Source organism: Amblyomma mixtum, chromosome 9, assembly GCF_055824585.1.
Source record: "Amblyomma mixtum isolate Tamu chromosome 9, ASM5582458v1, whole genome shotgun sequence".
NCBI classification, from domain to species: Eukaryota; Metazoa; Arthropoda; class Arachnida; order Ixodida; family Ixodidae; genus Amblyomma; species Amblyomma mixtum.
Window position 1 is genome coordinate 107390720 of NC_143020.1, and position 25126 is coordinate 107415845.

Sequence of the window (25126 nt, forward strand, 5' to 3'; positions counted from 1 at the left end):
TTTAAACGCTTGTAAGTGTTTGTGAACGCACAGCTAGTGTTGTGAAGCCGCTCGAACCTTTCTCAAAATCACGTCATCACGTGGGTATAATAAACACATACACATCAGCATCTTTCCTCTCCATGGGGGATGGTGATAATGATGTGTGGGGATGATGTACGGCGATGGTAGGCTTGCGGGAGAATGCTGCACAATTACTGCAGTGACGATCCACATTTATACAGCTACCTGTGATCCATTTGCGTACTGCGCTACGCCTTTAATGGCTCGGAGAAAACTGCTTTTTCGCCGGAAAATACTTATGGCCATTCTCTGAGAGTGGGCTTCACTCCGGAACTGAATACATTAATCTGAAGATAGCGAATGCGCTTTCTAAAAGAACTACTACGCGCTTTCTGGACCTGGCCAGGAGTAGTGTCCACTCTTAGACGCAGAAGCAACGCATGGCACACGAAACACATGCGTTCAGCTGTTGGTTTTCATTTTTTTGTTCTTGTCCGCCATGTTTCTCAACCGATCTGACGTGGAGCTCCCTTATGTTCCGTCTTTTAAATAAGCTACCAGCACTGGCCGCACTAGCACAAGGACTACGGCTAGATCTACTGATTCAGCACTAATGTTCACGCTGTAAGCTATGAACCTGCGCCGAACTGCTCAAGTTGTACCGGAGGATATGATTGCTGCGACCCGGGTTTCATTCTTGTATCTTTCTTTTCACATGTTTTGGTTAAACTGCTTTCGTTACGCACGTCGCAGTGCTAGACGCCGAAATGCTCCGTCCTCTTTCCTATTTTTTCTTCATACGTTCACAGGAGCAGCTCCAGAAGCTATGCCGTAGAAGAAGGGTGTCTCGTGACCTCTTAACCACGCGACACTCTAATTCTCAACAGAGCTCATATTATTTTGAGACTCTCAACGCTCACCTGACCTGCGAGGTACAGAACACTACAGCTACTGAGTAGCGCGCCAAGAGATTCTCTGGAAAATGCACACAGTACTGGGGAAACAAAGCGTTATCGGTCACTGCCATACTCGCCTAGGGCATCGGTTATCACTTGTGAGGGAAATAATAGAAATAAGACAGGATGTATAAACAGTCTCATCATTAGAAGCGGGAAAAATGGTCGGTCTTTGGCAATCAAGTACTTTACTAAAAGGCCGCGATTAATTCACTTCCCAGACCTGTTTAATATTTCAGAGCTGTGTAGTCGTTGCTGCGCGCCAAGGAGTGACTCGAGTCCAGCGCTGCAGACTCACACGACTCGCAGGTGAGCGCGTGAACGACGAAAGGGATCGTGGAAGGCGGGGGGCACTATAAAACCAGCATTTTTTTCCCTTTGAAAGACTTACGGAGCAACGACCGAGCTGAGATATCAGAGTGCGTGGAGAAAGGGGGAAGAAGACACGCGTCAGATCGCAGAAGTATGTGCGCACGGCGATAGAGAGCGGTGGCGAGAGTTGGCAGCTGTTCAAGCGTGCTAGCGACGCGGTGAGGCGCCTTCGACGGTCGCGCAGACTGGAGCAGCGCTTTCACTCGCTGCATATCCTTTTCAGGGCCCTTAACCAAGCCTTGATTTCAGAGCCGCCCTCGGCCGGTTTCCTGTGGCGCGCCTTTCCTGTTGACCTTTTGCGCATTATTTCCGGCGCATTTGTCCCTTCCTTTTATTTATTTACCGCATCTTTTCGATTGGCCCAAGGCAATTCCTCCACCTGGCAAGTCTCGTTTCCTGTATTTACGCATCTCTTTTGTTGGTCCAAGACGTGTCCTCCACCGCCCCAAGACTCGAGAGTTTCCCTCGCAGTCCTGTGCTTAGTAGAGTACGGCCATGCGAACTTCTCTGACGCTCTTCGCGGTGTTCGCACTGCTCTTCTGGAACGTGTGGGATTACGTGCCGTTACTTCAACGAGTTGGAAGCACTGTGGGGTCCCTCTTCATCATTCTGTTGACGTCACACTGGCTCTCCAGGTTCGTGTGGAAGAAGCTCTTCGTGAAGCAGGTGGCCAGTGATGAAAAGAGTGTGCTGGTTGCAGGTGAGTTGTATGACAGTAAGTCAGGAATTTCATATTTCGCGCCTCGAGCTAAATTGAAGCGAAAAGTTGCGGATTAGAATGAACAAAGGCGGTCTGCGGATGCATTTCTATGCGGCCGAAAGACGAGATATCTGCTTCGCTTTTTAACATTCGCGGCTGTTTCTAGTCGCATACAAAAGCTGTCAAATGTTCCGTCATGTAATGGCTTGTGCGACCCTGGTTGCTCTTGCCGAGCAGCGTCTAGCGTCAAACCATTCATTTAACTGCCACCTGTCACGGTGCGCAATACGCTTACAATTCGATGGGGAGGCTGTGATGACTCCGCAACGTTACGCGACGTAGGTGGCCCACTTATCTCCTTGGTTGCTTCTCTGGGGATCTTCCGTGGCGACGACAGCGACGCCAGATTTTCTTTTGCGACGGGAGCTCCATAACGCTCTCTTGTTATTACATAACAAGAGCGACCACAGGCACAACAGCAGCAACAACAGAATAACATTCTCATTTTCGAGACTGATAATTGCCTTAAACGAAATAGTTACCGGCGGCAAAATCACTTTGATGGTTGTCGTGTGCAGCAAACTTCAAAAACAAAATGCACGCCCCTGGCTGTCAGAAATCCACCGTGCCGTACGTGTGAGGTGCCTGAGCTATCAAAGAGGTGCGGGCAAGGTTTTCTTCTTTACCTCAACCTGCTATTTGTTCCTCTAAGGCTAACTGCACAAAAACGTACCACAAAATGTTGCGCTTATTATAGTGACTCAACAGAGCATCTCTGAAGCTACGACGAAGAACCACACTTAATTCAGCGCCCATATTCATAACGCACGCAGCGCACGTTTGTCACTTCCTTTATCACCCTGTGGGGAATGAAAACATCCTTGGTGTCGTAAACATGGTGGAGGTTTTGTGCGAAAGCACCATTTCACGGTGTCAAACTGAGCCAAGGATCTTGTGGCTTGCATTACCTTGAGGGTGCAGAAATAAAATAAATATTTCCGCGACTAAACTCCGAATCGGCGGAGGCGTGAACAGATGTCTCGCTAGCCACTGCACTAGAACACTATGCGATCGCCACAGCCGATCACGCCTCGCGTTAAGCTGCAACACACTGTCGCACTGTGCATTGCACACCGTCTTCTTCGTCAACTTTAACCTGCGGCGCGTGCAGATCTGACCAGCTTAACCTCGATCAGAGCTTAACCTGAGTGTAATATCGTCTCGAGACGTGCCCACGACTCACTAAATCAAAACCATGAGCCAACGAAGCTAAACTCATGCTTCCGCACGTCTGCTCGGTTTAACTACGTTAAAACCCTGCCACTTTTTCTCCTACTGTTTCCCTTTCCTTTTTACGTTTTCTTTTGTTTGACTTTATTGCATGCCGCACATAGAAATGCCTTGCTTTAAGTATGAGAACGGAGTACGAGCAATAGCTGCTCCAATGCATTGGGTTTATCGCACTTACTGAACGGCAACTTGCCTGCCTTTCTGCTTTGTCCTGGCAAAAGCGTTGGGTAATTGCTGTGCGAGCAGTCAGGTCGTTTGCATTCACGGCATCACCGGAGGAGAGGGTGAGAAATGGCAGGCGGGGGTTAATCGCCTACGCCGATAGGGTATAAGTTTCAAGGCCAGTTTTTGTCGCTGTTCCTCGAACGTAAAGACGGCAATGAAAGAAGACCGGCAGGTGTAGCGATAGTGCAAGCGAAGTGCGCCGATGCGTCTCAGTACATCTCAGCCTCCCCCAATAAACTATAAGAAAATGGAAGGCCAACGAAAAAGAAAGGTCAGTAAAGACCTCTAAAATGTAAGCAAGATATCAGACATGCACATCAGACTCTTACTTCGTGTCTGAAGGTTAGCTCCAGATAAGACATAAGCCGACGCGATTTAGTGTTCTCCCTTGACTTGCGGGAATTTTAAGCAGAAAGCCTTTAATGCCTAATCGTTGTCTACAGAAGGTTGTCAGCAGAGGTGTCACGCTTTTCAAGTCAGACCAGAAAAAAAATCTGTGTGCACGATGGGATTCGAACCGCCATCCTTTTGTTCCACGGCCGAGCGTGTTAATGGCTACGCAAATTCCTGCCAACGCATATGTAGTTATCCTTGTCTATGACGCTAGAGAGTATTTTCCAGAAAGGCGTTGAATTAAACGGATATCTCCCAAACGCCCTCCAGTGTCTCCAGTATTTAAGAACCACAAGCAGTTGTCTATTTAACATCTTAACCACACATCACTGACACAAGCAGCAACACCGCGCTAAACGCTTTCGCCTCACCGCAGTTTAGGTCAACAAAGTTCCCCCTTGAATTTTTTTAAAAATGCCTTTTAAACTCATCGTTTCGCTTGCATGCGCACCAAGTTTTTGATACCTAGTCAAAACGGAGTGTCTTCTTGAGGTAACTAGCATTCCCAACAAAGCCAGCCTTTCGACGCAGTCACAGACCAAAAGGCAATTTTAGTGTAGAAAGGAGTAAAAGACTCTGAGTGTTATAGCTCGTACAATCCCACACGTAGCCTACTTTGTCGTCTAACCACGCGCACATCGCAACTGACATAGAGTTCCGTTACGAAGAGGCGTGCCAGGGATGCGCAAAGCTATAGTTAAGATAAGTTGGAAATTCGACTTTAACTACTCAAGGTTACGTTACAGAATGATCACGCATTCCGCAGGGGCTGTTAGCAAAGCGAAAGTATAGTGCCTGCAAAGCATCCAAATCAGTATCTCGCTCAACGCAGTCCGCCCCGAGTGCAAGGAGAAATGTTAAACTAGCTAAACTACATCAGAGAAAACCAGTTTTCTAAGACTGTAAGAAACGCGTTTAAGAAATATGCATATGTATTACATCTAAAACTGCGCTACGCTGGAAGAGACGCAGGGAACCTTCAGTGGTCACCTGTGCCGTTCCGAAGGCTCCTCTGTACCGAACGTTCTACCAATGACAACGTATTCAACAATAAATGACCTTGATGCCAAAAACCAAGAAGAATACGATGATTTGAGCTAAGTATATGGGAAACGGTGTACAATGACCACCACTTACACTGTCCCAGCATGCTTCAATTCCACACCAATCATATTTTGCAAAAAAAAAAAAAACTCCCGCTTTTTCCTCTTCTCGGTTTTTGAACCGTTTTATGGCGGGTAAGCCAATGCTTGCACTCCAGAAAATAATCATACTAATTACAGTTATATCTCAGATGACGACAAATGGGATACACGCGTTACATTGATGCTTGTGAAAAAAAAAAAATGGAGGGGACACTTCAGCTCCGCCTGAAGGGTATGACGGGATAGCTTTAGTGGGCTGAGGCCCATATATGCAGAATCTGTTACACATTGAAAAATCCTTGGCTGCCCTCACAGCACTCCCGGTGATTAAACGATGCGCCGCTGCCCTGCGATGGCAGGCGCTGTCACTATTGGGGCTTGTGCGACCCAGACTGATCTTACCGAGCAACCCCAAGCGACCGGTCAGTAATTTAACCGCCACCTGCCACAGTCGTCAGTTTGTTCACAATCCGGCGGGCAGGTTATGATGACACCACGAAGTCATGTGATCTAGGTGGCCCACCTGCCTGCTAGGTGGCTTCTCTGGAGATATTTCGTGGATCTTTCACTTACGGTCAAAAACTACAACGAGGTCGACAACGCCGACAACGGCGGTTGTTTTGCGCCACAAGCTTCTGATCGGTATCGCGTAAAAAGGGCTGGTCACATGCGCGTCATAAGTGCGTAATTGCCGAACTGGTCATTGCATCAAGTTGAGCAGACAGCAACCAGTTAAGATGCTCTTCTTAACCATTTGAACCATTTTTTTTCGCTCGCACTGGCAATTCATCTCCTGTGGTAAGCAAAGCGAATAGCACGCTGAAGTCAAAGGTATAATGGCAAGGAAAGAGGCAGAATAGCAAAGGAAGACGAGGGGAGGTGCTGTTTGGGCAGCATTATAAGGTTACGCAATTATCGCTACAAAAATGTCGACGATGGCGCGCTATTATCCTTCGTGCCGGTGGCAGAGAAAAAGGCGTCCGCTCAGAGGAACGTAAGTAATGTGGGTAAAACCGAGACGTTGCTGACATTGAAAGAGCGAATAGCAGTGCAGAAGCGCAAATCCGAATCATAGGCACTCGCAGCAGCTGCTACACACTCCGGAACGCTGCAGCGGCTGCAGCCGCACGAGAAAAGCGTACCCGGTAGAGCGTGGCGGCATACACGCTGACCCTGACCAGAGAGAAGCAAGCGCGTTTTCAGTCACGCCACCTGTTGGCCGTTACTCGTGACTCCTACGATGCGTGCGCTGTAAGAGAGAACGGCTTTGCGGCTTTTCCGCGGTGTACTACGCAGCCTGTTATGATGCGTGACTCATCGCGCCGCCATCTCGTGAGACGGCGTGGAAACACTGGCTTTTCCTGCCGCCGCTGGAGCGGCTCTCCCCAGTGTCTTTCTTGCGAGAGCCGCGTTTCTCTATATGTAGCTCGTCCAGGGTACTCCGTGGTGCTAAAGATTAACATGCACAAAACCAAAGTAATGTTCAACAGTCTAGCAAGAAAACAGCAGTTCGCAATTCGTAGCGAGGTGCTAGAAGCAGGGTGTCGAACCGGCATTTTTTCGGGTTCGGTTCGGGTTCGGGTGCACGCCTTTCGGGTTCAGTTCCGGGTTCGGCTCCAGTCGGCCATTCCGTTCCGGTTCGAACCGGTTCAGACCGTCTCGAACCGGTTCGAACCGGTTCAAACGGGTTCAGGACAAAAAAAAATATAAAACGCAGATGAGTTTCAGTCAACCCTGCTATGCGTTTTCTTTTTTCTGGCACATCTATATAAAATAAAAAATGCAAAGATTTGTTTACCAGAACATAAAACTTTGCTAGTTTGTAAGGGTTCATGCTTAAGCAGCACAGTAAAAAGGACAAAAGGAAGACTGGAGACGACACAGACGCGGACTAACAACTTGTTATTACATTCTCGGAAAAGTCTATGAAGGCGCAGGACACAGTGAACAATCCAAAAAACAGAACAAAGATTAAAACTAAAAATCCATACTGCGCATGCACATCATAGTCTAGTCATGACATTTTTGAACGAAATACGAAGACTATATTCCATAGTACACACCGCTCCGCTATCTCCTGGGCCTCACACAGTTGCCAAGAAAGTCTGACTCTTTCTCTATCAAATTGATGGATGGTGAAGCAACACGCTTATCTGCTTCCTTCCTGATCATAAAGGCTTCCGTCATCTCCCTACAAATTCGTCTGGGTGAATAAGCAGGAGACTTGTCTTTCTAACTGGAGAACCAGTGAGCATTTGTTCGAACATCACAGATGGGTGAAAAAAGTAGCGGTGTCGTACAACTTGGCTCTGCATTGTAGCGAGTGCAACGATTGCTTCCTCCAGTAGATAAGACAAGTGTCGTGTTTAATAAATCTGTTTGCATATGTAGGGAGTTGGTCGAGGCCTATATAATCAGGAAGGAAGCAGATGACTCTGTGTAAGGCTTTCTTGGCAATTGAGTGAGGTCCAGGAGATAGGGGAGTGCCGTCTACTATGGAAGATAGTCATCGAATTTCGTTGAAAAGGACGTCATGACTCGACTGTGATGTGCATGCGCAGTATGGTTTTTAAGTTTTAACCTTTGTTCTTCTGTTTTTGGGGTTGTTCCCTGAGTCCTGTGCCTTTATATACTTTTCCCAGAATAAAATAACCATCTGTTAGTCAGCGCTCGTGTCGTCTCCCGTCTTCCTTTTGTCGTGTTTACTGCGTGACTTTAGCATGAAAAAATTGTTTAATGCGAGATGTTCTGACTTTATTCATTTTACTTATTGTCCGCATCAAAGACGAATTAACGGCAAGAGCCGCAAAATGAAATGAACCCAAAATTAATGAAAATCGTCTAAGTATACGCTATAATCCACCTTATGAGGTCTAAGGCGAAGAGCCGGTGGATTTTGCATCTACAAGACCCTCCTGATTGAGCAGTTTGGGAGACCCCGTCGCACGAATAATAGGTCTGCCTTGAAGCTTGCGTCAGTTGAGACGTTCTCGTACGCAGTGTAATTACAGGGCCCCAAGATTGCCGCCGCACGCGCCCTCTACGTTCCCGCGCACTACTGAGAAACGAAACTGCCATGTATCGGTACCTACATACAGATGGACATATTTCCGTCGCCCCCAAACCGACTTGCCAGTCTCCCTTCCTTTACGCAATGGTAAGAAAATGTGCGAGAATCCCTCCACCGCCCATACGCCGCCCAACGAGAGCTTCGTGGGAGCAGAGGCTCTCCCTAACATCCAGAACTTACGAAACATATTTTATTTAAATCACCTATTCGACACCGCTTTTGTGACTCACGTTATATATCCCGAACCCCTATAGCTCAGTATCTTCAAAAACACAGCGAATCGTGGCTTCTCACTATAGTACAATAAGAAATTACGACATTGACTTATTATGGTGACGCCAACCTTCTCTCTTCTGATAAAAATAGTATCATAAAAAACACACGCTTGGATGGGTTGAGAACGCTTCGTTTCCGCACGAACACAAATTGTCAACAGCCCCGCCGCGGTGGCTCAATGGTTACGGCGCTTGGCTGCCGACCCGAAAGACGTGGGTTCGATCCCCGCGGCGGCGGACGAAAAGGCGAAATTATAGAAGCTTTTGTACTGTGTGATGTCAGTGCACGTTAAAGAACCGCAGGTGGTCGAAATTTCCGCAGCCCTTCACTCCGGCGTCCCTCATAGCCTGAGTCGCTTTGGGACGTTAAAATCCAATAAACCAAACAAATTGGCAACATGTTTGTTGCGGCGTTGAGCGCCAACAACAGTGATAAAGAGTGGTTCTTGCAAGTGCAGCATTGTGCGAGGAAGAAGATATACTTGCACTACTTTGAATGTTTGCGGGTTTTCCTGGGCGCTCAAAGGGAACCTTTGCGTCAACATAATTTCTTGCGCCCTTGATAGAGTGATAAAGAGTGGTTAATCTGGCGTGCACCACTTGTCCACCAACATGTTTCAGGCATTTATTTTCAAAACTGCAAACCACCCCTTTCTGGCAGCTATGCTTCATAGGCGAGTAAGCGCTCCCCTGTCTTTTCTGGACATGCTCGCGAGAAAACCCGCGTCGATGGCCTACGAGGGCAATCATTGCCTACGCGTTCGCCGGCTCGGCAGAGCATACCGAATGGAAGAAACGCGGTGCACCTGACACGGGGGCATCGTCGAAAGCAAAGCTACTGACCGTGTTCGCGGGTCAACTAACAGCAGCGATTTGATAATTTTGAAATCCTTGCTGGCCATGGCGGTCACGTGGTATGCATAGCCTGCCCAGTCGTCGCCATCTTTTGCGCCGCTATCATGTGCAGGCGTTGTCATACAGCGGACAGTGCAACGGATGCATTCTGCGCCACAAGCGCTGCGCTACTTCGTCGCTGCACCAGCCCAGGAACGACAGAAGCAGATTGAAAACACACGTGACCAGACGCATGCACATTTCTGGCAACACTTCGCTGATCCATAGCCGACCAGATGTTTCCTCGGATAACAACGTGCCTGCGGACCACAGAATCGCAGAAGCGCCTGCTCTGACGGAGACGTTGAACACCAAGTGCGAGCTCTCCCTACTGCCAGGAATCTCATTTATGTGGCCGACCTGCCACCAGTTGCCATGCACACTTCATCCATGATTAGTTATACCTCGTCCATATATTTGATAGTTGGCAGAAAGGTCTCGACGAGGATTAAATGACCACCCTAGATAGCCTGGAAAGAGAAGCGACAGGCTCCTACTTTGCACAAGTAGGCGCGCATAACGCAGTTTTATAATAAACGCCACTTTCAGCGGCCTTAGTATTTTTGGATGTTGTACGAAAAATTCACTTGCTACGAACATCGGATATAACGAACGGAAGCCGCGTGACCGTCAGCTTCGTTATAAGTGGGCTCGACTATAGTTTCAATCGGCCACAAAAACCTTTTCCACGCTTCAGACATGGACCTTACATGTTAGGACGAACCTTCGCGCCAAAGGGACGTTTGGGCCGTGGTCAGTGCATATCTACCTGTGCGAGCAACGAGAGACAATTTGAGAAATAAAATGATATTTTTGTCGCGATGCTGTGTTCTTTTGGGACATACTTAAGCAGTCTCTTGAAAACCCACTGACATCATACATTTCTTTAAAAAATTTATGTCTGCGATGAAAAACTCCGGAATTCCGTGCGAACTCTTCGTGTTGATAGGACCGCTTAGCGTGTGGAAAACCCGCATGATGGATGAACACGCAGAACCACCGAGTTCAACGAGGTCACTGTTCAGACAACAGCGCACTTTAACGCAGGAGAAATATGCTGCTCAAGTTCAACCTCCTGGCTGGTTCCCCTTTCTTGACATGTGCACCGACCGGAATTTTCATGTGCGGGCGGCGAAAAGGAGTTATGGTGCCCTGAGGTCTTATGCCGAGATCGCTGAATTCGACGCGGTCAAGTAAGGCATGAGGAGGGTCAGAGAGGTTCCAAATATTCCATGCAACAACCATACAAAGAAGCCTAGAAAATAGGCGAAGAGCTTAAAGCATCTGTAAAGAGAGTTTTCTGTTGCGCCGCCATTGGTATGAATCCCACTCGGAGTCAGAAGATAGAGTATGCATACTCTTTTAGTTGTTCTTTTTACTGCGTTAAAAGTATAGCTTGCTTTCCCAAAAATATTCTCGCTGTGTGTGCGTGTGTTGGGGGGGGGGGGGTGCGTGCGTGCAGCCTCCATCCCTGATGCACACCCAGTGGGCGCACATCCGGGCATTCACTGATAAAAATGCACCTTCAAAAACTTTCACCCATCTCCCCACCCCCCATCACCCACCTGTACCCGATATAGCCCAGGCAGATTGTTGTGAAGGCTCAACGTTTTGAGTCGCCTAAGCGTTCTACGAAAAAAAACTCCAACAATCATAAGTCGCCAGACCGAGAATTAAAGATCGAGCAGTGCGAGAACAGCGGATGGAGCCGCGCGCTGGCGACTGGCAGCAATTTTTTCTTAGAAGCAGAACCATTTCAGCGAATCGGCATAACGAAATCACTTCGTCGCAGTTACATTTCATCGCAGTGGCATCTTTCTGGGCGTATTCACTATTGCGTGCCAGAGAGCGCATGCATTTCCGCATTGCCCTTTTCAGTATTCGGTATTTAATTTTTTCTTATTAGTACATCTCTACCGTCGCGCGCAAACAAGAATATGCGGATTCTAAAAAAAAAAGGAGTGGCACCAATTTATACATCGTTCTTTTGGTAATACTAGTAGTAATATCAGACATAACTTCACCAGCGAAAGAACGAGACATGAGGAGTAGAAGAACACAGGACAACGCTGGAATAACAACTGAAGTTTACTCGAGAAACGGCCAACCTAGGTCACCAGAAGACGCATGCGTATCAGACACACCAAGCAAAACAAACAGATACATAAGTGGCAGATCACCGAGGAGTGGATACACGCTCCAACACTGGCAAACAACAAAATACAGATAATATGTCTATCAATCTTGCACGCGCACACTTCTGCTTAGGAAATTAACTTCCTTGCTAGTGAGATGCAAGGACGGTGCACTGATGCATGTGTCACTGCCTTGCAGCCTAATATGAGCGTTGTCCTGTGTTGTTCTACTCCTCGTGTCTCGTTCTTTCGCTGGTGAAGTTATGTCTGATGTACACCAACTAGCCCACATGGGTACCTTGTTATAGTAGTAATATCTCGGGCTTAATGTGTCGATTAGACATTGGGGCTATGCGACAGACGGTGTAGTGGAGGGCTCCAGATTAACGGAGACCAGCTGGGGATTTTCGGCGTGCGACAGGGAACGCTGGTTGTTGTATCTTTGGAATCGGCAGCCGAGCTCCGCAGCCATTGAGCCATTTTTTTTCTTTATTGCCCAACATCGTGAGGGGTTTTATTTAGAACCTGCTGTATGAGACAATGAGCGCCTACAAGAGTAAATGTTGCAGTACCCACTGCGGTGGCTCAGTGGTTAGGGTACTCGGTTACTTATTCGGTGTACCGGGGTTCGAACCCGGCCCCGGGGGCCAACATTTCGACGGAGGCGAAGCGCAAAAGACACCGTGTGCTGCGCGATGTCAGTGCACGTTAACAACTGCGCCACTTTTTGAGAATTTCGCGGTACTCAAGGATTCAAAGCTATATAGGCTGTAGGTAATACATGCTAAGTTTTTTGCCCTACGATTTAAAATAGTGACGTAATCGACGATTAAATTTTGCACTTCTCCTCAAAGCAACGGAGGAGTGCGGGGAAGTTCAGTGTGACGTCACGGAAGGTATTATTTCAAATTAGTGCTGCCGTCAGCCACGTCCTGCCGTGCCTCGTTGGACGCTGCCAAACAACGTTCGGCGGGCTTAGCCTTCGGTGGCGTTGGTTTGTTTCCTTCAAAGCAGGCGTTTATGCGTTGGAAATGTACCGATACCTTCGATGACGTCATCATGAGTCCCCCACTTAGCCTTGTGCGCTGCGGAGAAGCTTGAAGGCTGTCGCAATTTTAATTGGTGATCACGTCATCGTTTCAAATGCTAGGCCAAAAGGACTTCGCATACATTACCTGGAAGTTCCACACACTCGACCCTTTTAAGCTCGTCGATTTCTAAAACTTATGCAGCTGCTCTTTAAGGATCCCCAGCTGGTAGAAATTATTTCGGAGGTCTCGCTTACTGCGCCTGTTTCTCCTTTTTCTTTCACTCCCACCTTCCTCCCTCTCTTACGGCGCGGTTGAGGTGTCCATCACGAAGTGAGATAGTTACTGCGCCATTTCATTTCCTCAAAAACCACCATGACAACGTTGTTGGATCCTCGCGCTAATATTTCATCTATTTGTGGGAAATGACGCAAAGAAAAGGAAGGCATTCTCAATCGGTGGTTAAATGACTATAGACACCCATTATTGCTTGTTTTCGCCTTTCAAATGGCACCATAGATATTAGAATACATGGACCACCGTGTTGTATTCGCATACTACCACTAATCAATTTAGAAATTATTTTTTCTCCCATGCTGTCCCGGTTTCATTAACCGAATTATGGCTGTGATGTAAGCTCAACATTAGGTCACGTGAGGCACGGGAAAACTAACAAAAACGCTGATACGTTGTTTTGATCCACTATAGCACTTAAATCAGCCGGCTTCAAGACCTATAACAACAACGAACGACGTATCAGCAGTTATATTGCCGTTTTATTGCACCTCACGCAATCTAATTTCCTCTACTCGTCAGAGCCATCGTTATGTTGGTGAAACCGAAACAGAGCCGTGAAGAAATTCAAATACAAATTATTTATTATGTGTTGGGGAAATACCACGCGATCCTCCGTGTACATCAATGTCTGATGGATCGTTTGAAAGAAAAGCACGCAAGCAAAAATGTGGTGTCTATAGTACTTTATTCAGTTAGAGCAGTCCTAACAATTTGATTAAAGATTTACGCAAATATGTAAAAGGGATATATGTAATAATAACTCAAGATTTCACATAAACCTGAAGTACAAAGAATTGGCGGTAGTGCATTGCAGAAGCGTCAATTAGGCTTCTTCCCAGGCACCAGACTTCCTGTAAGTTTGCTGTCGCATACACTAGGTACCATTTTTGCACTTCCCAGCGCAGACAGCTACGGGTGGGTAAGTCTATGCGCTAGATCATCTCATTTTGTCCGAAAACAAGAAGTATGCCGAGATTCAAAAAAAGTGGTGCTGAACCGGGTCCCGAACCGGTTCGGAACGGTTCCTTTGAATCGTTCCGGTTCGGGTTCAGTTCCAAGATGGCGAAAAAATTATGGGTTCGGTTCGGTTCCGGTTCCGGGCGAAAATTCGGGTTCGGTTCCGGTTTTGGGTTCGGGTTCGGTTCCGGTTCGACACCCTGGCTAGAAGTAGTAAGAGAATGTGTTTACTTAGGCCAGTTGTCATAATCCGGATCATGAGAGGGAAATAACTAGAAGAATAAGAGTGGGGCGGAGCGCATATGGCAGGTTCTCTCAGATCATGAATGGGAGTTTACCAATATCCCTCAAGAGAAAAGTTCACAACAGCTGTATTTTACCCGTACTCACCTGAGGGTCAGAAACGTGGAGGCTAACTGAGAGGGTTCAGCCTAAGTTAAGGACAAGGCAGTCAGAAGCGAGCTATGGTAAGAAAAATGATAAGCGTATACAACTTTAAGAGACTGGAAGGGGGCAGAATGGGTGAGGGAACAAATGCCGGTTAATGACTTCCTAGCCCAAAACAAGAGGAAGAAATGGGCTTTGGCACGGCACGCAATGTGAAATGGATTCCAAGAGAAGGCAAGCGTAGCAGGGGAGCCAGAAAGTTAGATGGGCGGATAGTATCAATAAGTTTGTCGGGATACGGTGGCCGCCAGTGACAAAGGACAAGGTTAATTGGAGAGACATGGGAGACGCCTTTGCCCTGCAGTGGGTGTAGTCAGGCTGGTGGTGATGGTGGTGATGAAGAGGGCACTGCAAATTTGTAGATAGAATCATAAGCTGTTGTATTTTTACTGACGTACAAAACTTCAGTACGTAGAACAGCTTTGTCATGGCCCCTTTCATACAATCTCATCTCGAAGACTGCTGATGAAGCACAAGAAACAACAATTCGAATGGGTAATTTTACGTACAGGGCGCAAGAAATAATGCAGGCAGAAAGTATCTGTGCATGCACGAGGTGGTAAGCGACATCCACAAGATGCATGCATGCCCAGTCAATCCATAGCCTATTTATGAAAAGCACTCTGCCATTTTTCTTGATAGTGCCTCGATAACTGGCACAAGATGAAAGTTTCATGGTTATTGCTTCATACATACTTGCAGCATGGACATTCGCAATTTGGTTTTTGTTTAAAAAACTACTCACAGTTGCCAGGCATCATAAAGGTTACTTCAGAATTGAATTGTGAACATTCCTTAGACTAAACTAGCATAACATCTTTCCAGGCTGCGACACCGGCTTCGGACACGCCCTCGCCGTGCGACTCAGCAAAGAGGGCTTCCTGGTCTTCGCCGGATGCCTCAACTCCCAGGGTGAGGGAGCCCAGGTGCTTAGGAAGCTGAAGAACGTCAGAGTCCTCCAGTTGGACATCACCCGAGACGAGCAAGTCGAGGCAGCACTTTCGACCGTCAAGCAAGAGCTGGGATCTCGCGGTGGGTTCCTTTGTTCAATTTCGTACCGTTGCACGCGGCAGTCGCTTTTGAGGAGGATTTGTTAGATACAGGCTGGCATTTACGACCGAATGAGCTCGCTGAAAGTAAGGTTATATTACACCCACCTGGGTGACGTATTCCGGCCCTATAGATATAGCGTTAGACCGTTTGCACACATGAGGAAGTGTATACCTAGTATCAAGGAACTGGGAAGAAATGAGAGGGCGTATGTATATGAAACGTTTATTTTATCACGTTATTCCATTTATTTAGCCTTCTATTTTAACCGCCGTATTCGCGACGTCTTAATATGGAGACGAATAGCACGTTAAGCTGCCGACATGTCTTGCTCAGCAACCTCTAATAGGTTTCAGTTTATTGCTCACTGATCACATATCACTGATCACTTGTTGCCGCTTCCGCAGAGAGATTGCTAGCAAATTCACACGTGGCAGCGGGACTCACAAATAATAAAATTTAAAACGAAGCGCATAGAAAGGGTACCAAGCAGCGTACAATTAAGTACTTGACATACAGCTAAGCAATCCTAACGTCACCATGCTCGTCATGACGTCTCACGAGTGGCTCTGTTGATCATGCAACACAGACCAGGTAGCACTCAGATGCATTGCTGCTACTTTACGCCTGTAAACAGTTTTCTTTGTGCTCGACACGCAGTAATGACTACATTATGATAACGCGGATGACAGAAATTACCGCTGGACGATAAGTGAACCACGCACAAATATTGATTTAACAAGCCTGCCAAGCTTGGGAGAAAGACCTGAAGGATGTCGGCGCTGGCGTTAACGCTTCCGGACTTGTTCGGGCATGGCAGTATAATATGTCAAGCCATAAATCCTAGTTATGCATATTGGATAACACCTCATGACGTGAATCTTGAGCTTAGCGCATGATAGCCTTAGCTGCTTACGCGCTATTAAACCCAACACACCACAACACCTCATGACGTGAATGCAAAAGTCGGTTAGCTTATGTAACGAAATCTATGGCTCTGTTTATAACTTTTATTGAAATACTGATTTTCTTGTGCTATGCCAGGACGATAGTGCAAAGTATTGGAAGCCGATCAACGCATGTCATGTAATCTACGACAGTGGTGATAAGAGTTAAGGGTTTAAAATTGATTTTCTGCTATATTTAGTCTGCTTCTCATCCTCGTAGGTACGAATGAGTTTATTATGGTCATCAAGACAGCTTCCAGAAGCCTCATAGCCAAACTTCACCTCCCACTGAACGCTTCAGCAGAGGTATTAATGAATGAGCGCGGTAACGTGCACTCTAATTAACTCTGGGAGCTAACTGCTTCGCAGAAGGATTGGCGGGCTCCTCTCCCTGATGATCTCGACAAAAGAATCAATTCACCTTTGAGCTTCCCGAATTAGACGGGGCACTGTTATAACCCAACTGACTTATGGCTCCTGGTGCCATCAGTAAATGAGTACCAGCAGCATGCTTATTAACATCCCTTGCCTCAAGCTGCTTGAACTGTTAGATAATATCAATCACGTTTGGAATACAGGGCCTTTGCCATTTATCTAGAAAGAGACCAATGCCATTTTTATAACCAAGCCTGGACTACACATCTTTGCATGCAAACCTCGGTGCTATATCACTCACTTCCTGCAAGGGGAAGGTTATGGCAAGTAAGATGATTATGTTCGCTGGCTAGAGTCACGCCTAATACATGTCACCTTCCACACCCCCTACCCACTACCACCCCCCCCCCCCTACACACACCCACCCACACACACCATACAGGTTGGTTTTCGCAAGCCCGAGCGCCTTCAGGCAATGTCGCTATGTACTATGTCCACCAATGTGCACTATAAGCTATGGACAACAATGTTCACTCAACTGTGCGCACTATGCACTATGCGAACAGTATGCACTATGCCCAGCAATGTGGACACTGATCATTGCCCACATCACCCCCTGTTGAGTAACAAGCATACCTCGCCAAGCTGCAGCCTGATTTCACCGACTCGAGACAGTAGTGACCCACGCCTAAGTTGCTCAGTGAATCATTTTCTTTCTCCCCTGCTGACCCCTGATTATTCGTCTCCTTTTCATGAAAGTTATTCAACGTTTTTTTAATTTTCTTGCAATCCAAGCTGTAGGTAGCAGGCCCTAAGAAGGCTATTCAATTGATGGTCTCTCTCCTGTTTATTTCGCAGTTCTGTGGGCTGTCGTCGCCAACGCTGGTGTACGTACCAATGGCCTCCTGGAGTGGGTCACGATGGACAGCATAACCAAGATATTCGACGTGAATGTCTTCGGGACGTTGCGGGTCACCAAAAAGTTCCTGCCGCTGCTCAAGAAAAGCAAAGGACGGATGATTGTTGTGAACAGCCCGTTCGGTAAGAATCGGGACGTGAGGTTTTGCTTGAGTACTTTAGGATCGCTCTGTAATTCTGGCTCTATCAAGGCCATGCATTTCAGGCGACGCTTTCTTTTCAGGTTCTTTGCACTAAATTATGGAGACGAAAACGAGAAAGCGCGCATTAACAGAATTCTTCTCGCGCACTTTCCATACTTTTTCCATATCCTTCATCTGCTTTTTCGTGAAGCAGTTTGCTGAGATACGAGACAGGTTAGGACACAACGGGAGGAATCCTAACTTTGCCAGCATGAAAATACTGATGAAGCTTTAGTACCCTGTCAAACGCACAAACTGAAGTGCACTTGCTAAAAGTGTCACTTGCTAAAAGTGCGCTCTGCCAGAGCTAAAGGGCTTAACATAAGTGCACTCGCCGAAGTTCGCACTCAAGTCGGAGTGCGTTCACAGAACGCACTTTGAGGGCGGAGTGCGTAGCCTCGCCAGCAGTGACTTCGAAGACACATGTACAGTGCATAGAAACGCACTCACCACTTTATTTAACCCGCAATAACAGTTTTTTTTTAAATATAACTTCGTGATAGCTATAAACGAAGCAACGAAACAAAGGAACGCGATCAGATTCAACTCCGCTGCACGCCGTTACCTTGTTGATTGTCAAGATTCGGGATTGTCTTGGCTGAACTTACATTTTTATTTCATTTTTTTCATTGTTAAATACTCTTTAAGCCCGTTTTAGGTGCGCTATCGCGCCAAATTATCAATTTCTAAGTGTTCTTTTCTTCATTTTCATCGACCTCTTCAAAAATATCGGTCGTTTTTTTTGTCGCCATTTTTTTTGACGACGAGTGCACTTTGCTTTCTCGTTTAGCACTGCGCATCCTAAAGTGTCACTCGGGATGCCGAAGCGTACTCCCTGTAAGTGTTCTTAACTTGCACGCTTGGCAGGTGTATAAGTTTCATCGAAACTGAGGCCGTCGCTGTGTCTGTACTTGGCGCTAATCTATAAATGAGCCTGAAATGGCAATAGCGCTAAAGCGAGACGTGCACAGGAAAGAGTGACGTGCCAGTCTTTCTTGTGGACGTCTCGCTGTATCGCTATTGCCATTTAAGTCTCACATAATGCACCATCTATCCCAAGTTGATCCCAAGACCGCCTAAGATGTCATCGAAGCACAAAGAAGACAAGTCTTCTGAGAAGAGGTTTTCTATTGGTGATTGGTAAATGGCCTTGCTGTTTTCCTGTTTTTTTTCTCAGGGCACATCACGATGCCAATGGCTGTTCCTTACTGCATGACAAAGCACGCCCTGACATCGATGCTCGACGGGCTTAGGAGGGAGTGCCAAGGAAAGGGCGTGGAGTTCATCGGTGTAGAGCCCATTGCATACAAGTGAGTGGCCGCTAGCACTAAAGCTCGCATCTTAACCCGAGCAGCTCAGGTAATCGGGCCAATACTGGTTATGAATGGTTTCACTCTACTCCTTTGGAGGAACGTCCTTTACAAATACATTTCCGATATTGGGCCGATTAGCTGAGCTGCTGGTGTTTATAACAGCCTTGCAGAGCTTATTATTTGTCTCTAAAGGCTGTTTCACATGGTACGACGCGAACGAAAAAATACGGCCCGGTCGCACAGTCGTTGCGACAGTAATCGCAGCGGTCGTTTCACATGCCAACGATTTCAGTCGGTGCCGTCGGGACCCTACCGTCGGTGCGGCCTTTCAGTGGCCAAAAATTATTTGGCAGCAATAAATGTAAAACATAGTGGGAGGCGTTGATTTCGTAATCATGGGTAATTATATTGAGTCGTGATGTATTATAATGTTCATTAAAACGTTTTCGAGATTTTTTTTTGCCTTCGTTACCAGATACGCAACTACGCGCATCTCGTCGCAAAGTCAGCAAAATGTTGCGTGCGGGTCGGCCTCCGGCGCGCGATCTTTGACACCGAGTATTCCTAGAGGGACCTTTCTAGCCTCCGTTTCTTTCGCTATGGACCTGTCAGTAGCGCAAAGTAGTCAAAATAACGCGGACGCCAAATTTCGATGGTTTCCCTTCCGACATTTCCTGTCACGTCGCTGAGTTGCTACTGGTTGACTACTGTGACCATAGCTGCGATCGCACCGACGCTGCGGCAGTGCGACCAACTTGTTGAAACTGTCGCAGTGGACGTGCGACGAGAACGACGCGCATTTCTGTCGCACACCGGCAGAAATCGCACTGCGCTGCGGCAACAATCGCACCATGTGAAACAGCCATAAGGCAGCTGTGTATTAACAGCTCCGCTAGAGCATTATTCTCCCGCAAAAAAATCGGCTCACCATTTTTTTTGGGCCACGAAAATCTGTGCGCCATTTTCGTACACTGATATGAGTGCACTCTTTATTTTGAGCGGAAAACTGCGCGCCGATGTTCACGGCAGAAATAGATGCAGCATTTATTATCGGTGGAGATCTGCGCATCCTTTATTCCTCAAGCAAATCTGGGCAGCACTTTCCGACAACCCATATGGGGGCCCATTTATGATCTCGGAAATTTGTGCCCTGCTTTATTTTTTTCCAAACGTGTCCACTGTTTCTTCCATTGAGATCTATGCAAGGCGTTTAAACAGCGGGAGTTATAAAAAACATCCCTCTGAAAACTACGAGCCAAACGTTTAGCCCACACGGTTTCTGAACGACGTGCCGCTCAACCGCCGCAGCAACGGCGTGCTGCACAGGTCGTTTTAAGTATGCGTGCCAATGCTAAGCGCCTCCTCTGACATCGCGTTTTAGGCCAGAAGCGTGAACGCTGTGATTTTTGGTGCGAAAGCAGCACTACGCCACCCAGCTCGGCTCGTCGCGTCGTCGCACTTCAGCCGTATGCCGTGGCCCACGAACGACTTTGAGCCATCGTTGCCTAGCAACGCCGCAGCCGCACTCCAACAGATGGCGCCGCCGTCGACGCGGTCGCCGCTCACTCCACCAGATGTGCTCCGCTGGGGTAGAGGGAGAGGAGGTGTCGCCTCGCGCGAGGTATATATATATATACGGGCAATATATATGTGCGCTTCGCCTCAATAGATTCTAGTTGTTATGGAGAGTGCGAAAGACAGGAAACAACGAAAGAACGAAGCGAGGAAGAGACAACGGGCTCAGTAGCTTTCGCAGTTCAACTAGGGTTAACCAGAGCTAAAAAACACAGCCATTTTTTTTTCCTTTCCACCTTCTCACTCCATTCGCAGGACGAACATTACAGCTGACCTTGATGCCGTCGAGCCGGTGCAGCAGGAATTGCAGAAGCAGCCTCCAGAAGTGGTTGCCGACTACAGCGCAGATGAGATTCAGCGCTGGCTGAAGATACCCAGAATGGTCTACGAGGTGCTCACGAGGGATGACATCAACGAAGTGGTAGAGACGATCATGCAAGCGGTCCGTGAGACGTACCCGAAGACTCGCTACATTTCCCCCTTCAGGCTCGGCGGTTTCGTGTACTACCCGCCCATGCTTTTGCCCTCCGAGCTTGCAGACCGTGCAATCGGATCGTTCTTAAAGGTGTTGCCTTTCCTGTACCGAATTTCCGGGTACGAACCTACGAAGAAAGCCTCATGAATATTTGACTGTTTAGCTTTTTCTAAGGAATGCTTGTGGTGATGCGTGCCAGTTCTTGCTCTCAGTCGGAGACGCGAAGACATTGTTCGCATTTTTATGCTCAAGAACTAATATTTGTTTTTACTTCCCTCTGTGTCAGACTGCATACGCAGTGAGAGCAGGTTTGATCGTAGATGTCGGATTCCCGTTCTTCTGTATCAAAAAAATGGCCCAGTTTACTTGTGCAGTGGGGAGTTTTAATAACACGATACGTTCTTCAACATTTCTTGACAGTTCAGCTACGGACGTTCGCCTGGAACCTTGAAGTATATTTTTCGGTGAATGCGTACATTTTTGAAGCTGCAACTTAAAGGGTCTTCTAATTATTCCTAAGAGAATGATTGTTTTAACGCTTCTAAGTATTTGTGCACGCACAGCTAGTGTTGTGAAGACGCTCGAACCTTTCAGAAAATGACGTCTTCACGTGGGTGTAACAACGATATAAGCATCAGGATCTCCTCTATCTATGGGGGATGGTACTGCACAACACACTGTGATAATCACATATTCAATTCTTCTTGCCCGTAACAGGGCGACGACAAATACTCAACAAGACAGCAAGCATGTGCAGTAGAAAGAATATGGAGGCTTATAAAAGGAAACTGGTATTTGCCATACAACAGTGCCTTTTTGCGTAACATCAGCTCCTAACCAGTCGCCATATCTTCCATGAAAAACTAGTGTTCGCAATATAAAATAAAGTTAAGTTCAACCCTGCAGCCTTCTTGACAAAAGGTCACACTCATAACTTGCGCAATAATTAATGTAGGCAAGAAAAACTGCGATGAAATTAATGCGCTCCAAACGATATTTCATCAAATACCAATGCTTGCAAAAATATCCCTGTGAAAACAAAACACAACTGCAAGTTTAAGAATTTTTTATTACTGTTTATCAGTGCACATGAAGAGGTGGCCACGGTATTACATTGATGATTTAAATTATTTTGTGGATATATCTTTTATTGAGTGAATCATTCTGCCTACTGGTTGAGGTGACAAGTTTAAATTGGTTTATGAACTAGTTTTTCGTGCTGTATTAGTGTTCTTTCTTCTTTGTGAGGCATTTTAAGCACGCGTAATATTTTGGGGCTGTGGAGAAAAGAGATGGCGATTTGTTAGAAATTTCACTATCTTTTCGGAAATCCGTTAAGCATTTATACTTGCCGGAATAAACTTCGTATCTATCTTTTTGCCATGTTTTGTTTTTGTGGAAAGCTTTACAGACTCTATACATATTTCTTTTTTGGGGCAGGTGTGTGTGCGTGTTGCATTTATTTTCCTGTAATTAGGGAGTGCTCATCATTCTCAAGCCGGTTCGCAGACTCTAGAGTGCACCCTCGACATCACGATGATGCTAAATTGAAGGTATTTGTATTTGTGTTTACACTATCGTGCAAGGTGGGTGTCTGGATCAGATGACGAGGTTTTTCTCTCCACGACCTGACCGGTATTCCATGCAGTACGGCGGGAACGCTTGCCGCTAACATCACTCAGATTGTGCGTTACGGTCACTCGAGGCTCACGCTCTCATACATACCTACTTTGTCTCTCTACTGGCGTTGACAATGCCGAGAAAGCGATGCAGTTGTGTTCAAGGCCCGCTGCTATTAAGGCGAAAGCCTTTAATGGCTCATGCTTGGGGTGTCCGTCCGTGCTCGCGGTGTCCGTCCATGGGCTGGAATCATGCCAACTGTGGCCTCTCCTCCACGCAGCGGCGCAACCTCCTCCCCTCCTTAGCAACCGGTGCGCCGGTGGGGGGCGCAGCTGTGCGTAGCAACCGTGACGTCACACAGTAGCCGTGGAACGAGCGCGCGCGCGTCGGCGGTGGCAGCTGCATAGCCGCTCCTTCGCCACACTGCCACACGTCTCGTTGAAGTCGAGTGAGTGAGACGCATGGCTCCGGAGCGGCCTAGTGATTCCGCGCCATGAGTTTCGGGGAAGCGGCAGTAGGTTGAGCACAAGTCTTTCGCCAAGAACACTTTATAATTTCCAAAGTGTCTTCGGTAATTTTTTTTTTCACATCGTCTCAAATATCAGTCCCAGATCGCCCTCCGACTAATGGTTACGTAGGTTAGATTTCACTATTTCATACAATATCGTAAGCCATGTAGCATAAATACTTATTTTAAATAATTGCATGAAGTCTGCTGCAGTTTGCATGCTAAGGACAGTCAAGGAGGCCCCATACGTTTAGCCATAAGGAGGGAGAGAGCCCAGAGGTCCGGTTTCTTGCTCACGCAGTCGTCTTCATCGCTTCGGCGCACACGATGCCATCGGCACGCCGCTAGTCTACTCTTCTTGTTTTTTGGTTTCTCTTAATTCGTTCTGTCAAGTTTGCCTTCTCCCGTACGTCGTCACGTGCTCATGAGAGAGGCCACAGGGGTGGCAGCCGGTAGGCCCGGGCAGTTTTCTCTGGATTTTCCTCTAGCCCCTTACCATTACTTCTACTACCACCATAAATTGCTTGCAACCCGTTTCCTCTATTGAATTGCGTCTACAGACGCTGCTGTGGAGGATATGGGATCATTCGAGGGGTAGAGAAAAGCGGATTGCAGGTTTACCTGCGGTCATAATCAGTCAAGCTTGCCGCACGCCTATGCATAGCAAGGGGTAGATACGACTTCAGCCCGTAGCCAGTTTCCCTTTGCCTTCTGCCACGCATCGGTGGGAATTCAGCGAAGCGATGCCAATAGCTGGTGCAAAAAAAAAAATCAGCTTTTGCGCGCTGCTGGCACAGTGCACATTGAGCTGTCTTTGCACACAGCGGCTGTATTTGTGAGGTCGTCAACATTTGTTGCGTAGAGGAGAGCAGTCATAAATTTTGCGTTCTTTGGTTTTACAAAGCTAATGTTGTCAGCCTCGAAAGCGCAAAATGGCGTAAGCACGACTCGAAATAATTGAGTACGTGACCTAGGCGGCCCAACTGCCTCCTAGGTTGCTTCTCTGGGGATAATTCGCCGCCGCCGTTGGCCTCGTTGGTGACGGTGACGACGGCGAGGCCAGATTTTTTTTACGACGGGAGCTCCATGACACTATCGCGTTATTACATAGCAAGAGCGAGCAGATGCAGAACAACAAAAAGATAACGGTCTGCTTTTCGAGATTGATAATTGCTCTAAACGAAATAGTTGCCGGCGGCAAAACCACTTTGATGGTTGTCGTGTGCAGCAAACTTCAAAAACAAAATGCACGCTCCTGGCTGTCAGAAATCCAGCGTGCCGTGCGTGTAAGGTAACTGAGCTATCACAGAGGTGCGGGCAAGGTTTTCTTCTTTACCCCAGCCTGCTATTTGTTCCTCTAAGGCTAACTGCACAAAAACGTAGGACAAAATATTGCGCTTATTAGAGTGACTCAATTGATCATCTGTGCAGCTGCGACGAAGAACCACACTTAATACAGCACCCATGTTCATAACTGACGCAGCGCACGTTTTTCACGACCTTCCTCACCCTTTGGGGATTGAATACATGCTTGGTGTCGTCAACATGGTCAATTTTTGTGCGAAAACACTGTTTCATGGTATCAAACTGAACCAAGAATCTTGTGGCTTGCATGATCATCAGGGTGCAGAATAAAATAAATATTGCCGCGACTAGACTCCGAACCGGCGGAGGGGTGGACATACCAGCCTCGCTGGCCACTGCACGAGAGCAGCATGCTATCGCCGCGCCTTGTGTTGTTGTTGTTGTTGCCTTGGAGGGATGGCACATACCCACGATGGGGGATAGGCCAGGATTCAGTGAGGAGAGCTAAAACAAGATGGTAAACTGGTGCCAAGCGAATGGTTTAACTTCGGGTAATAATTGAGAGGAAATAAAGAGGAAATTATAAATAAAAAAATTAAAATGATATAGAATAAATAAATAAACTGGCGAAAAGATTAGAGCATTGATTGCTAGAAAAATTGCGCAGAGAT

The 25126-nt window shown here is 47.1% G+C and overlaps 1 protein-coding gene across 1 annotated transcript; it reads left to right on the top strand.

Annotated features, from left to right (window-relative positions):
• The first annotated feature begins 1441 nt into the window (after positions 1-1441).
• On the top strand, positions 1442-22394 carry LOC149330593 (retinol dehydrogenase 7-like). The gene is made up of 5 exons (XM_089559903.1): positions 1442-2031; positions 15013-15219; positions 17418-17600; positions 18837-18969; positions 20803-22394. The coding sequence occupies exons 1-5, from the start codon at positions 1827-1829 to the stop codon at positions 21167-21169; spliced, it is 1095 nt and encodes a 364-aa protein (XP_089416029.1). The 5' UTR covers positions 1442-1826; the 3' UTR covers positions 21170-22394.
• The last annotated feature ends 2732 nt before the right edge of the window (positions 22395-25126 follow it).